The 13,888-nt window shown below is 30.5% G+C and overlaps 1 protein-coding gene across 1 annotated transcript; it reads left to right on the forward strand.

Moving 5' to 3' along the window:
• The first annotated feature begins 6,439 nt into the window (after positions 1–6,439).
• On the forward strand, positions 6,440–9,916 carry LOC108327104 (glycerol-3-phosphate 2-O-acyltransferase 6-like). Its single transcript, XM_052872863.1, has 2 exons — positions 6,440–7,359; positions 8,873–9,916. The coding sequence occupies exons 1-2, from the start codon at positions 6,736–6,738 to the stop codon at positions 9,737–9,739; spliced, it is 1,491 nt and encodes a 496-aa protein (XP_052728823.1). The 5' UTR covers positions 6,440–6,735; the 3' UTR covers positions 9,740–9,916.
• The last annotated feature ends 3,972 nt before the right edge of the window (positions 9,917–13,888 follow it).

Genomic DNA, 13,888 nt, shown 5'->3' on the forward strand with positions numbered 1-13,888 from the left:
GTTTCTCTGGAACAAGCTTTGGATGAAGAAAATGCGACTGTATAGATTAGTTAGGATAGTATTGTATATAGTTTTGTACTAGATGGGTTGTAATTAAAATTTAAATTTTATAGTTATTTTTTAGATAACTGTAACTTACACTTTATATTATAGTTATAATTGTTCTATCATATCATATCTATGATAACTATTTAATATGTTTTATACTATATTTTGAGATGTTACATAAATTAATACCAAATTATCTACAACAAAACTATATATAAAATTTTAAATGAAACCAAAAGAAAAACATAAAACTGAAGAATGGTGCTAGACGCGAACGGCTACATTGAGCGAAATTCGTTAATATTATTTTTCTACATATTTTAATAATCTTATACGTTAATATTCTTATACGTTTTTTTATAGGATTGAATTATACTGAAAATAAATTTATTAAGATTTGATAATAAAAGAAAAATAAAAAGAAAATGAGTCGCATAAATCCAATATGTACTCAGCTTTTTTTAATAGAAATATAAAGATATGACTCACATAATGTACTTAATGTTTCTAACTATATTAATAACTAAAAAAATTGAATTTATTAGAAACGTCCATCAAATATGTTTTATATTTAAATTCAACAGGTGCAGTTCACTTTGTTATTTCTTAAAATGATTGAAATTATAAAATTAAGAGAAAACTTAATATTAGACAAGAAATAAAATTTACCAAAATTAAATCTTTCTAATAATTTTCAGTAAATAGTAAATATCATGTTAAAAATAATAGTTTTACTAATATTTAACATTTTCTCTTATATTTAGAGATTAAAATAATAAATTTTACTCTGTAGGAACTTAAGTGTTTTTTTATTTAATAGCAAATAATACTTTTAAAATTTGAAAAAAAATGTAATTTAAAAGGTATTTATTATTAAATTAAAAAATAAAAATGTAAGAACCTAAACCTCAAAATTAGATAATAGTAAAATAAAAACACATTATTTTATACTAATTAAAGATGCGCTTGCACACATGTATATTCAATGTTTTTTTGTGATAAAACAAAAATCATCACATAATTTTGATAGTTAATCAAGTTTCAAAAGTATTTACAAAATTTTAAAAATAAAATAATAAAAAAAAATATATTGATAAAAAATAAAATTGGTGAATGTAACATCCTGAAAATATAGTGTAAAACCATATAATAGGAGCATCACATTCATAATAATATATATCAGTTCTTATAAAAGATAGGACGTACAGTTATGACTGAACGACCTTACAAAATAACGGGAAATTAAAACTGTACAAATATACAACATAGACCGAACGATTTATAAAATACTTATACCGAATGGTCCTCCAAAACAAGAAAAACAACAAATGACTGAACGATTCTACTGTTCGGTCTTAACTTCTACCTCGACCAAATTTTCTTCTTCCAGCACTTCTTCCAGCAACTCTTCTCCTTCTGCTCACATCCACACGGATGATCATTGCAATAGGAAAAACGACCGAACGTACAAAACGAACATGACAAGAAATAGGGTAAGCTTATGTAATTCAATTTAATTATCAACATATATCTCACTCAATCAATTTAAAACAAAATAACTCATTAACTCTTTCATGCAAAGCCTAATACTAGACTCTAACTGTCCGGACTTTATGAATTCTGTGTAGCTACGACGTTCGTGCACCCGGGTGATGTAGTAACTGGGATACCCTCAACAACTGCCACCCAAGTTTAGTCCGTTCCGTCCAAATTAACCATAAGGACGAGGACCTCCTGCCATTCTCACACATGATTCACCCTTTTCTATGTGAGAAATGAGTAATCACGGAATATCAGGATGAACTGCCAGCTTAGCATGCCCACATTCATACTTTACCAATTCCAATATACATTCATGAGATATTCCTCCTCGGAATACTCGTTCATAACCAAAGTCATTTCATCCATATCATATTCCATCATCTTTCATTATTAAAACCTCAACTGAACCAATTTGAATAAAGATCCCTTAGGATACTAAATACCGAACGTTAGCTTTTAATCCAGAACAAGACCGAACAATTGGAGTGAGACCGAGATGTCTCTAGTTCCAAAATAAATCAAAACCGAGAGGGTTACTATCGGGGTTGAGAAAGCGACCGATTACAATAATATTTCTCAAAGACTAATAGAATCAAACGTTATTTACAAGGTGAGCCAATTTAATGAACTGACTCACGAGAGTTTAGAACGAACGCCAATAAGCCTAGGCCGAGTACTAAGACTCTAGGCCGAACACCATAGAAATTGATACTGTAGGACATCGAATAATAATAAGTGACGAAATTATATGAAGAAATCGAACGCTATAAATACTTAGCTTATTTATGAGTTTAACATCAAGAATAAACAAATGCTAGTCAAAGACCAAGCACTGTAGAGACCGAACGCTATTGGTTTTGGCCGAATGCTCTTATTTAAAAATTAAATTACAGAATCAAGGTCGAACGCTTGGTTTAAGACCGAACACCACTTAGTACGAGCACTTGGTGTAAGACCGAGCACTACTTAGTACGAACACTTGGTGTAAGACCGAGCACTACTAAACTTATAGAATAAAGGCTTGATAAATATAAGATATCATTTAACTAGTGTTCAAGACGAACAATATATATATACAATTACATATAGATATACTTAAGTTTATAACAGAATATCAAGGAACGAATATCCTTGGTTGAACGCTTATATACAAATTTTACTAAACGAAGACGCTCGGTCCTCAACTGGAATTCCATCCAAATGAAAGAATCCAGTTCCAACCGAGTCCACAAGAAAACTGCATGGTCAAAGACCTTTAGTGACGAACATCAATTTTCATATGGAATTACATACTTAGAATTCTTTATATCAATTCATTTCTCAACATCTATCTTCATAATTTCATACATCCATATCATAGTAAATATTCATACTTCATGCAGTCAAAACATAGCAACAATCATATTTCATATTCATTCAGCAAATCAACGAACATGCATCCATTCAAAACGAACATAAAATCAAATTATATAAGCTTCCCTTACCTCTTACGTGACCGAACGCTTCCAGATATGATTACTGATTCACCTCTATAAGTCCTTCTACCCTCAACGCTCAACAATTTCCAAAACTAAACCAAGTAAAAACCAAAATACTATCAGAACCACTCATTTTAGAAGGGTGATCAACACATGAAACCAGAACTTGGTTTGCACGTCCAAGAAACCGCACGGTTGAGTGAAGAGAAGAACTTACCCGCTCAGATTCACAAACCGATCGGTTTAATCGAAAGCCCTTGACACCGGAAGAGTGGAAATGGTGCCTGAGTGATGATCAGAGAAAGAAAAGATGAGAATCCTTAGGGAGAAGTAAGAGCTTTTTAGAGAGAAGGAGGAGAAAATGAAAGTTTCAGAAGATGGTTGCATCCAGAGAAGTGACACGACATTTGAAATTTGGCCTTAAATACTGTCGTCGTCCAAAACGAACGGCCACTCTCCTGCAGCCACCTGTTCTCCACTAACTGAGACGCTCACTCACCTCTTGGCACATGGATCCCACTACTTGGGGTTTTGGGTGTGTTTTAATGAGTTCTGACAGTGAAAATTTATGTATATTAAAAAACAAATTACAAAATAGTTATACTGGTGAATTAAAAAAATATTTAAAAAAATTAAAAAATAAAATAATAAAATGAAATATATTAATAAAGAATGAAGTTTTCTAAAAGTTGTACATGAAAAAAGAGATAAAAATAAATAACATAATAAAGTCAGAAACAATATGCGTTCCTCTAAATCACGACTTTTTTATCTGTGAATAATATATTAATATTCTTCTTGTTTTTTTTTTTCAAATGATTTTCCAACATTTGTGTATTTAACGTAATCATTCTCTGCTTCTAAAGCTATATGTTTTTCCTTTTCGTCTTTTCTCGGTTGATTTTTAATTAAAAAAACAGTCATATTTTAGAGTTTGGATATTTTTATAGGGACTATAATTATATAATTTTAATATTTTCCTATCATCTAGAAATTCAAATAAAATATATTTTTTTTCTTTTTGATTTTATACAGATTATAATGATAAAATTATGATAAAATTTTAAATTTCAAAATAATCATTATTCAAATACAAATATAAATATATAGGTGAATATAAATTTTATACTAGTTAATGTTTACATTAGTTAATTTTATAAAATTGAATTAAATTTAATAAGTTACTTTAAAAATAAAGTATAAAAAAACTTAACTATCACCTAGAGAATAATTAGAAATAATCTATCACCTAGGAATTAGTTGATAAAAGAATATTTTTGAGAAAAGCTTAGATAAAAGTTGTTTTATGTATAGAGAAATTTCAAATACTATATGTCATGTTTTGTTTTACTTATAGCATATCTAATTGGGTCTGGAAATATTATCATGGATGAGTGACACTCAACATTATTCACAATTACAATATTAACATAAATAATCAATAATTTTCTTAAGCTCAATCCACATGTTGGATTAAAAAGTTATTATCTTTATTAATATTATTTAGTCATAAGTTTAAATGTATTTAAAAAATTTATTATAAATTTAATTGAATTTATAATAAATAAGTGAGTGAAGATCTTAATTTATATATTAATTTTATAAAATTAAGTTAAGTTTAAAGTTTATTTATTAAGATAATATAAGAATTATTAAAATCTATCTTAATAAGTTTGATTATTTGTTAAACTTATTATATCATGTGTTATTAATATTTAAACATATATAATTTTTTTTCATAAAGAGTACGGAAGATTCTTTGTCTAATAAAAATGAAACTAATTTACAATATATGTAAATAAAAATAAATTTCATCTTAAAAATCAATTTTGTGATAATTAAATAAGATTTAAAATCCACTTAAACTTAATTATTTTTGTAATATGTTTTAATATTAAAGGTAAAAAAATAAAAATATAATTATATCAAAGAGGCTATGAATTAGATTGAGCTAAAAACAAAACTGCATATTTTGAAAAGAGAGTGATGATAGTGTAGAAAAAGCATGGTTGGAGAAATATAAAAGTTGGTAGGTAAAAAAGAGGTGTGGGAATGATTAAGAAAAAGAGAGGGTAGCCGAGCCGAGGCTAAGTAAGCATTTAGCTAAGGTAGGTTTGTTTGAGAGAGAGAGAGAGAGAGCAATGGCGGCGTGAATAAACTAAAAAGTAGGCTAATTCAATGTAAGGAAGCTGTTCGTATCCATTTCCAACTACTCACTCACACGCCTCCTCACAACCACTTAATACAACTTTCTTTTACCCTTTCCCTTCTCCACAAACCATACCTTTTCTTTCTTTTCTCTAATCAAACTTCAACCATTTCTTTTTTATTTTTATTTTTTATTCTTTTAATATCTTTGCCATTTCACACCTCTCTAAGTTTCTTATGTTTCACGATACCCTTTTCACTAATCCTAGTTCTACACATCCACCAAATAAAAAAACTTTGCCTTTTTTCAATACTTTCGTATTATTATTATTTATTATTTATCATCTAATTACAATGATGTGATTTTTGAGAATAGAATCCTTATTTTTGTGTTGCAGTATAAAAGTGTTAGTGCAACTCTTTCATTTTGGGAATAGAATCCTTTCCACTTTGAGATATTACGATTTTATGAGATTAAGTTCCTTTTACGCAATGTTTTTCTTTGGGCCAATATTTTCTTCTCATTAATATTTTTTATTATGATCTTGTACTTCATGTTTCCATCTCTGATTTTCATCCACCTCTATGCAGAAAGTTATCATTACTTCAACATCTCCATGCTCCTACTTTTGTGCTGATTAAAAATCTCTTTTTCTATTGTTTTCTATTGTTAATCTTAATTTCTTTAACCAACACGGGTTAATTAAAATCAATGTCTTGTGTCTTGTAATCATGTTGACTAACTTGGGAGGGAAGTACACTCTTTCTTAATAGCATTAATAATTGTTTTCTACACCAATACCTTGATTTGGTATACTATACTCACCAATTTCCTTGTGTATAGATATTTCTTAATCAACCATCAAAATTTAATCTTTACAACATATAAAAGTCTCCCAACTTATTAATTTCATTTTTCCTAAAAATATTTTCTCAGACTTTTAAAAAGATACTATTTATTATGGTTAGAAAACTCAACACTTTAATGAGTATTCACTCAACTATAAACTAACATTTTCTACAAAGATTCATAACATTTTCAATTTGAACTACTTATATTTCCTTTTGGAGTCTTAAACACAATAATACACTTAAGAATGAAAAGTTGACGCCTATAATTAAAATGAAAATAGAAAAAAAAACTTTATGTGAACTGATTTACACACAGAGAAAGTAAGAAGTATATCTATAATAAGTTTTGATAATAAATTAATAGGCATTAATTTGTATAGATGAAATAATAGAGAAAGGCAACATAAAAGTCTTATTAACTAGAACCTCTTCCTGATTCAACTTCCCTTTTTATGACTATATAAAGTATAATCACTGTAGCCCATACAATATTGATTATAATTCATGCAAAAAATGGTTCAACAACACCACCTCCTCTCCTTTTAAAACCCCCTCTTCTCCCTCCTACTCTCATAATATTTCAAAGCTGGCTACCCTCTTCTTTCCCACCATCAAACAAGTCACACCTCATTCTCCTTCCCTTCCTTAACCTTCTCCTCTCCCTCTCATGGTCATGGGAGCCTTTCGCCACTTCCAACCAATCTCCAAATGCACCACACAAGACCGATCACACCAAACTGTCGCCTCAGACTTGGATGGCACCCTCCTCATCTCCCCCAGTGCCTTCCCTTACTACATGCTCGTCGCCATTGAAGCTGGCAGCTTCCTACGTGCTTTATTCCTCCTAGTCTCCGTTCCCTTCGTGTACTTCACTTACATCTTTGTCTCTGAGGTTGCAGCCATTAAATATCTGATCTTCGTGGCCTTTTCAGGCCTGAAGATCAAAGACGTAGAAATGGTGGCAACCTCGGTACTTCCAAAGTTTTATGCAGAAGATGTCCACCCGGACACCTGGAGAGTGTTTAACTCTTTTGGGAAGCGTTACATTGTGACTGCCAGCCCCAAGGTGATGGTGGAGCCTTTTGTGAAGACGTTTCTTGGGGCTGATAAGGTGCTTGGGACTGAGCTTGAGGTTACCAAATCAGGGAGGTTTACTGGGTTTGTTAAGGAGCCTGGTGTGCTTGTCGGGGAGCACAAGAAAATTGCTGTTTTGAAGGAGTTTCAGGGTATTTCACCTGACTTGGGACTAGGGGATAGTAAGAGTGATCATCAGTTCATGTCAATTTGCAAGGTTGGTCCATTAATAATATTGTTTCTTCTTGCATGTTTGGAATAGATATTAACTTGGGTTTATTATATTGATCTGAATAAACTTTTATTATGAATGTTTTCAACGGTAGCTAAAATCATTGTCTTTGAAAAAGAAGTCTGCAAAAGCCTAAATACATAATTTACTCATTTTTCTCATCTCTGTTTTTGAAGAAATTCATTGATTTTTATAAAAAGTCTGTTAAGGATAGTTTGCACATAAAGAATGTCCCAAGCATAGCAATACAGTATGAAGTAGTGTGCGATATTCAAGAAATGACAGAATTTGGCAAATTGTGAAGGAAATGAGAGAATCAGAAACATGATTGCATAAATATCTGAATATGTTATCTACATCTTCCTATGTTCAAGTTTAGGTTATGAAGATGTCTTTTTAGTTCAATGGAGCTATATTAGTATTTTTTCTTCTTCTTACAATTGAGGTAAGGTGAAATGGTAGTATATTTTATTTAATATTGAATAGGAGTTTGGTGAGAGCCTTAATGATCAGAACATGTTGTTATCACTTATAATGAGCCTCTCTTCTTGTTCCTGTTTCTGTGTATACGACACCTCAAAATCTCTCATTTGATTTTATTCCTTATTTTTCATGCATTTATTATCGTGCAAGTGGACCCTCTACATTCTATAGGCAATTAGAGATACAATACAACTTGTATTTGAGTTTAATAAGTTATTTTCTTATAAGTCATAATCCTTAACTACTTTTAAACACTAATAATTATAAGTTTCTACATTTGTTATTTTGCCTCCCAAAACCAAACTCAGTTTCCAAATTTGGGAAAATAGATGCCCATGAGTTTCATATGCACAACCCACTTTGAACACATAATATGTGCTCTGTTGGTTATGGCTCATGTAGAGGAAATGAAGAGATTTAAAGCACATCCCTCCATAGCAAATCATCAATAATTTAGAAAGCACGATCCTTGTGACATTCCCCTCATCTTAGTGTAAGAAATCTCAGACGTACTTTCTGATTTTTCCACTTTAAATCCTAGATTCATGGGAATCATTTTAACACCCTAAACAAATTAGTGATAATTTCCAGAGTTAGTAACACATCATCAGAAACTTAATTCTATGGAAACAGTAATGATTACTCTCAGTATATGTACCAAAGAGCAACGTCATCAACACACTTTTTTTAACATATACGGTTGGAAGATTTCATGTGGACTCCAATAGGAAAAACTCAGGTCCACACGCTTTTTCTTAATGGGACACACGTGACATTAACCAAGCAATTTAAATTTTACACCTATCTCTCTGTTCTGTCTTTTTCTACCTCATTTTTTTTTATCACATCTGTTATTTTTTAGTCTTGTTCGTCTCCTTCCCAGAGTGTATAAAACCTTGAGGAAGTGAAAAAAAAAAAATAGTTTTTTGATAACCGTGTCATTAACTGTTTCTGCTACTGATCATCTTTTCTGATGTGTCCAATAAAGTCATGAACTGTTCTTTTTTTCCTACAGGAAGGGTACATGGTGCCAAGGACTAAGTGTGAAGCACTAGCAAGAAACAAGCTTTTAAGTCCAATTATTTTTCATGAGGGTAGGTTTGTTCAGAGGCCAACTCCTCTTGCTGCTCTCTTGACCTTTCTATGGTTGCCAATTGGCATCATACTCTCCATTCTGAGGGTCTATCTTAACATCCCTTTGCCCGAAAGAATTGCTTGGTACAACTACAAGCTATTAGGAATAAGAGTAATTGTGAAGGGTACCCCTCCACCACCCCCAAAGAAGGGCCAAAGTGGAGTCCTATTTGTTTGTAACCACCGCACAGTTTTAGATCCAGTGGTTACTGCAGTTGCACTTGGAAGAAAAATTAGCTGTGTGACTTATAGTATAAGCAAGTTCACTGAAATAATTTCACCAATTAAAGCTGTGGCCCTGTCAAGGGAAAGAGAGAAAGATGCAGCCAATATCAAGAGACTTCTTGAAGAAGGGGACTTGGTGATCTGCCCTGAAGGTACTACTTGCAGAGAGCCTTTCCTCTTGAGGTTCAGTGCACTTTTTGCTGAACTCACTGATAGGATTGTCCCAGTTGCTATTAACACAAAACAAACTGTGTTCTATGGGACAACTGCTCGTGGCCACAAGTTGTTGGACCCATACTTTGTGTTCATGAATCCCATGCCCACATATGAGATCACTTTCTTGAACCAACTTCCCAAAGAATTAACCTGCAGTGGAGGTAAATCTGCTATTGAAGTTGCAAACTACATTCAGAGGGTTCTTGCAGGGACTTTGGGATTTGAGTGCACCAATTTGACAAGGAAGAGCAAATATGCCATGCTTGCAGGAACAGATGGGACAGTTCCATCTAAGGAGAAAGCTTGAAGGATAGAGGGATAAAGTTCTCCCTTTTGATTATTCTGTATTGGTCCCCATTGTGTTTCCAAAACACAGAATTATGATAGAAATAAAATCTGATTGTGGCTCATAAAAAAATTACAGTTTATGTATATTTTGTTATTTTGATATATACAAATCATAACTATTGGGTCAGTCCTGAAATCTAGTTAGCACATTATGTTGTTTTGAGAGTTTTCTACAACTTTTTTCTAATCTTGTTATCCCTTTTGTGACGTTTGTCTAAAGGTTTTACTTTTACATACATTGTCTGTGTCAGTATGAATATGAGATAGGTATGGAATATGTAGGACGCAGACATATGGCACATGGGATCACAAGGTGCATTGATTTTCAATAGAGCAGTAATGTTATATTGTTGTTGTATATCATTTATTTGCAGGCAAGTCCAGCTAGAACGCTGACAAGCATGTCTAAACTAAGATAAATATGCCTTAATGGTAGCAAATGTACATATCACAGAACAAGTTAACATGATCCTAATCTTACGTTGAGGGGTCTTACTCAAGTAAATTGGTAGGGACTAGAATCAACCAAGGCAACAGAATGCATTCAATCTAATAGGAAATAAGAGAAACTTTCTAATAAAAAAACACAAGCAAAGACTTGGATCACAGCAGCAGAGCTAATAAAACAAAGAAGGATAATAGGTATGGTAGGAGATTTGGAACCAATGTGAGTGGATTAAAATACAGATTAGAGAAAAAAGTTAACTGTTTTTGTTGAATGTCTTGAAGAAGAAAAGTTTCTGTGGACTTTGATTTGAATGTTAAATGGGGTTGCTGGGTTTATTTAGGATAGAGAATTTATGGGGGGATCAGTTTGATCTGAATGTTAAATGGTTCTTCCAGTGCTTTTAAAAATGTTTTTGGTGACTCTTTTGATGTGGTGAACTACATGGCCTCTGAGAATCCTCTTTAATATAAAATGGGTGTCAGAAATTGCTCCAATCTCTTCCGGCAAAAGAGCTCTCCTTCTGTATTTTTCTCCATTGAAAATGATTTTTGCTGTTAGGGAAGATAATTTTTCTTCATTTACCCACATAAATATTAAATTATTATATTTTACCAAATTTCAGGTCTCACTATGTCACGTTTTAAAAAATAGACACATCAGATCATTCTAATAAGAAGGGAATCAAAATGGGAAAACCAACTAAAGAATTTAAACCTTAAATTTTATAGCTAACATATATGTATATTTTTATGTGAAATAAAAAAAAAATATAATATATAAAGACTACTAAAAAGAAGTATATAAAAAGAATGATTCAAAACAACAAAACCTGGTTCTGGTTGTAGAGAAAGAAAGTAAACTCAAACGTAGACCTGTATAGTCTTGAGTCTCTTTCTCTTTCTTAAGTCTCAACATTTTCATAAACCTCAAAGTTTATTTTGAGATTAATCATTAATGAAAATAATTTAAAAAATTATTGTTCTTTTAAAGCTAGAACCCATTCCTAAACAATTCCAAACAAAAGAAACAAATTTCTAATCCTAATACAAATTCAAATAGAATAAAAATAACATCAACACAAATAAACAAATATATTAACAAAAAATAAAATTAAAAAGATTGGTACATATATACAATATGAAATTCAAAGAATAAAATATGTCAAAATCTTTAAAAAAAAAATTAGAATAAAAAAACAGAAAGTAAAATTAGTATATAAGAAGTCACCCATATATAAAAGAAGAAAATATAACCAAAATTGAAGTGACAAAGAGATAAAATAAAAAAAAAATAGAATCAAAATTGAAGTCATATAAAAATAAAATAAAATAAAAATTAAAGTCATGTGAAGATATAAAAAACAAATGTAATCAAAATTGAAATCAAAGATAAATAAAGGAAAATAATAAAATCAAAATTAATTATAAAAGAATAAAAATAATTAATCAATTTTTTTTCTAAACAAAATTATAATTTATTAAAAAATATTTTAACTCGTTAAACATCATTTTTAATACTAATAAAATTAGCATACACTCATAATAATTTAATTAAATTTTATTCTTAAATATAAACTTATAATTATTTTAATAGATATATATTAGTACCCATTGTTGTTTTAGGTTTTTCTTTCTTAAACATAATTTTATAATTCATTCAATAGAGATATATTAATACTAAAAAAAATTTTGAATCCTTTTTCTTAAACATAATTTTATAATTAATTTAATAAAAAAATATTTGTATTTAAAAAGTTCTTTTTAGGGTTCTTTTTTTAAACCTAAAACGATTGCTTTACTTGCTTTGAACAAACCCTGACTACAATATATATATATATGTATATGCATATATATATATATATATATATATATATATATATATATATATATATATATATATATATATATATATATATATATATATATGTTCATTTTTTTTAAAACTAGATATGTGACATTCAAGGAATCACCAGTCCAAGAAGCAGAAGCATTTTTCCTGTGATGGATTGAATTTATTAGGGTTTTCAATTTTGGTTGGAACTAATCTTGATAAATGTAATGGCATGTATGCTAAGAGAGAAAGCACACGACGAAAGGGTGAATAGGTAGCAATCCACAATAAGAAACAATCATGTGGAGTGTGATAACTGCAGAATTAATGCAGACACAGTAAACATAATAATGCTGCAACAGTATTGTAAATATCTAAATTTAATGTCACGTTCAAGCCTGCTATGATATGAAATACATAACAGTATCTTAGATCACATATATAGTTAGAAAATGTCTTTTAAAATTGTGTGTGCCAACTTCAAGCTCAACCTAACTTGCTAGAGAGGCTGTAAGTGAATGAGTTAACAAGAGTTTGTGGTCCTTCCTTCTTCAGAGAAGCTGGAAGATTAGGGTCCATTTGGCTATTCTGTGTACTCTTTAATGACTAATGAATCTACTGAGACAGTTCAATGCGCACATGCAAGTGCCAGACTGTGATACAAAAATTCTGATAAGATCGTGTTTGGTTGGATGTTCAGTTTCTGTACAAATCTATAACACAATTCAGGGGCAAATAATAGCTTATTTCGACTGTGTGATTTGTTCAAGTACACTTTGTTGAGAGTTTTTGATTCTGTTGTAAGCTTCTGTCTATTCATTTTAACAAAGTCAGATGTATAATTGATGAGAGACAATTTTGTTCAAGTTAATTATATCATATCACTATAGGTGATGTCTTTTCCTTTTAAATATTTTACACATTTAGCAAATTCAAGATTCAAACCCAAAGTCACTGATTAATTAAGCTGAGATAACCTCATACCAGTTAATTCACAGGGTTGGTCACTGATTCCTCTGACTAGTGTCTATTCATGTAAACATAAGAGAAAATTACTTGTTCTTTCAATATTATAATATTCATCTTGGGACGAAGCTAAATTATTCTATCATTTAAGTTTGTTTGGAGACTATGCTTTTAGTGCCATCAATCATCTTATTTTTAAATTTTGATTAGTCTTCATGATTAAAGAATAGTAACTTTACTGTTTCTCTCATTTTATGTAAACTTTAAATTCTAACAGAAGATTAGAGGTGTGGAATTCTGAAATAGGAAAGACTTTCACGTGATCCAGGTGAGATTGATCTGTGTTCTGTAAAAAATAATTTCCACAAAACAAAACTAGAAAAATGAAATGTGAACTAATTTCTTACCCCTATTTCAACTAATTTCTCAGAAATATTCCACTTTTAAGCAGAAAAACAGATTTAAATCTACAATGACTACACAATGACGGAACTTTGAGTCCACAAATCCAAAATCATTGTAAACTAAACCAGTGAACAAATCTTACAGCGTAAAGTGAAGGTGGAATTCAATAACACTTCCAAACATTGATCATAATTGAATTGCAGTAGCCTTTTCAGACTGATAAAACATCATGTTAGAACCTAACGGACCATGCACAGATTAATGGCATGGCCTAATCTTAACTCCAAAAATGTCCTCAATAAGCCCTTTATAATACCAAGTTGTTTCTTCTACTGCATCAAAAGCATGAACAATACATTAGCTAGGTTTGCATGTCATAAAAGAAATAATTTCTAATGCACAATTAATTTTTTTTCATTCAATCAAATCAAATAAAAGATCAAATGTTTGGTGTTTAAT

Source organism: Vigna angularis, chromosome 2, assembly GCF_016808095.1.
Source record: "Vigna angularis cultivar LongXiaoDou No.4 chromosome 2, ASM1680809v1, whole genome shotgun sequence".
Lineage (NCBI taxonomy): Eukaryota > Viridiplantae > Streptophyta > Magnoliopsida > Fabales > Fabaceae > Vigna > Vigna angularis.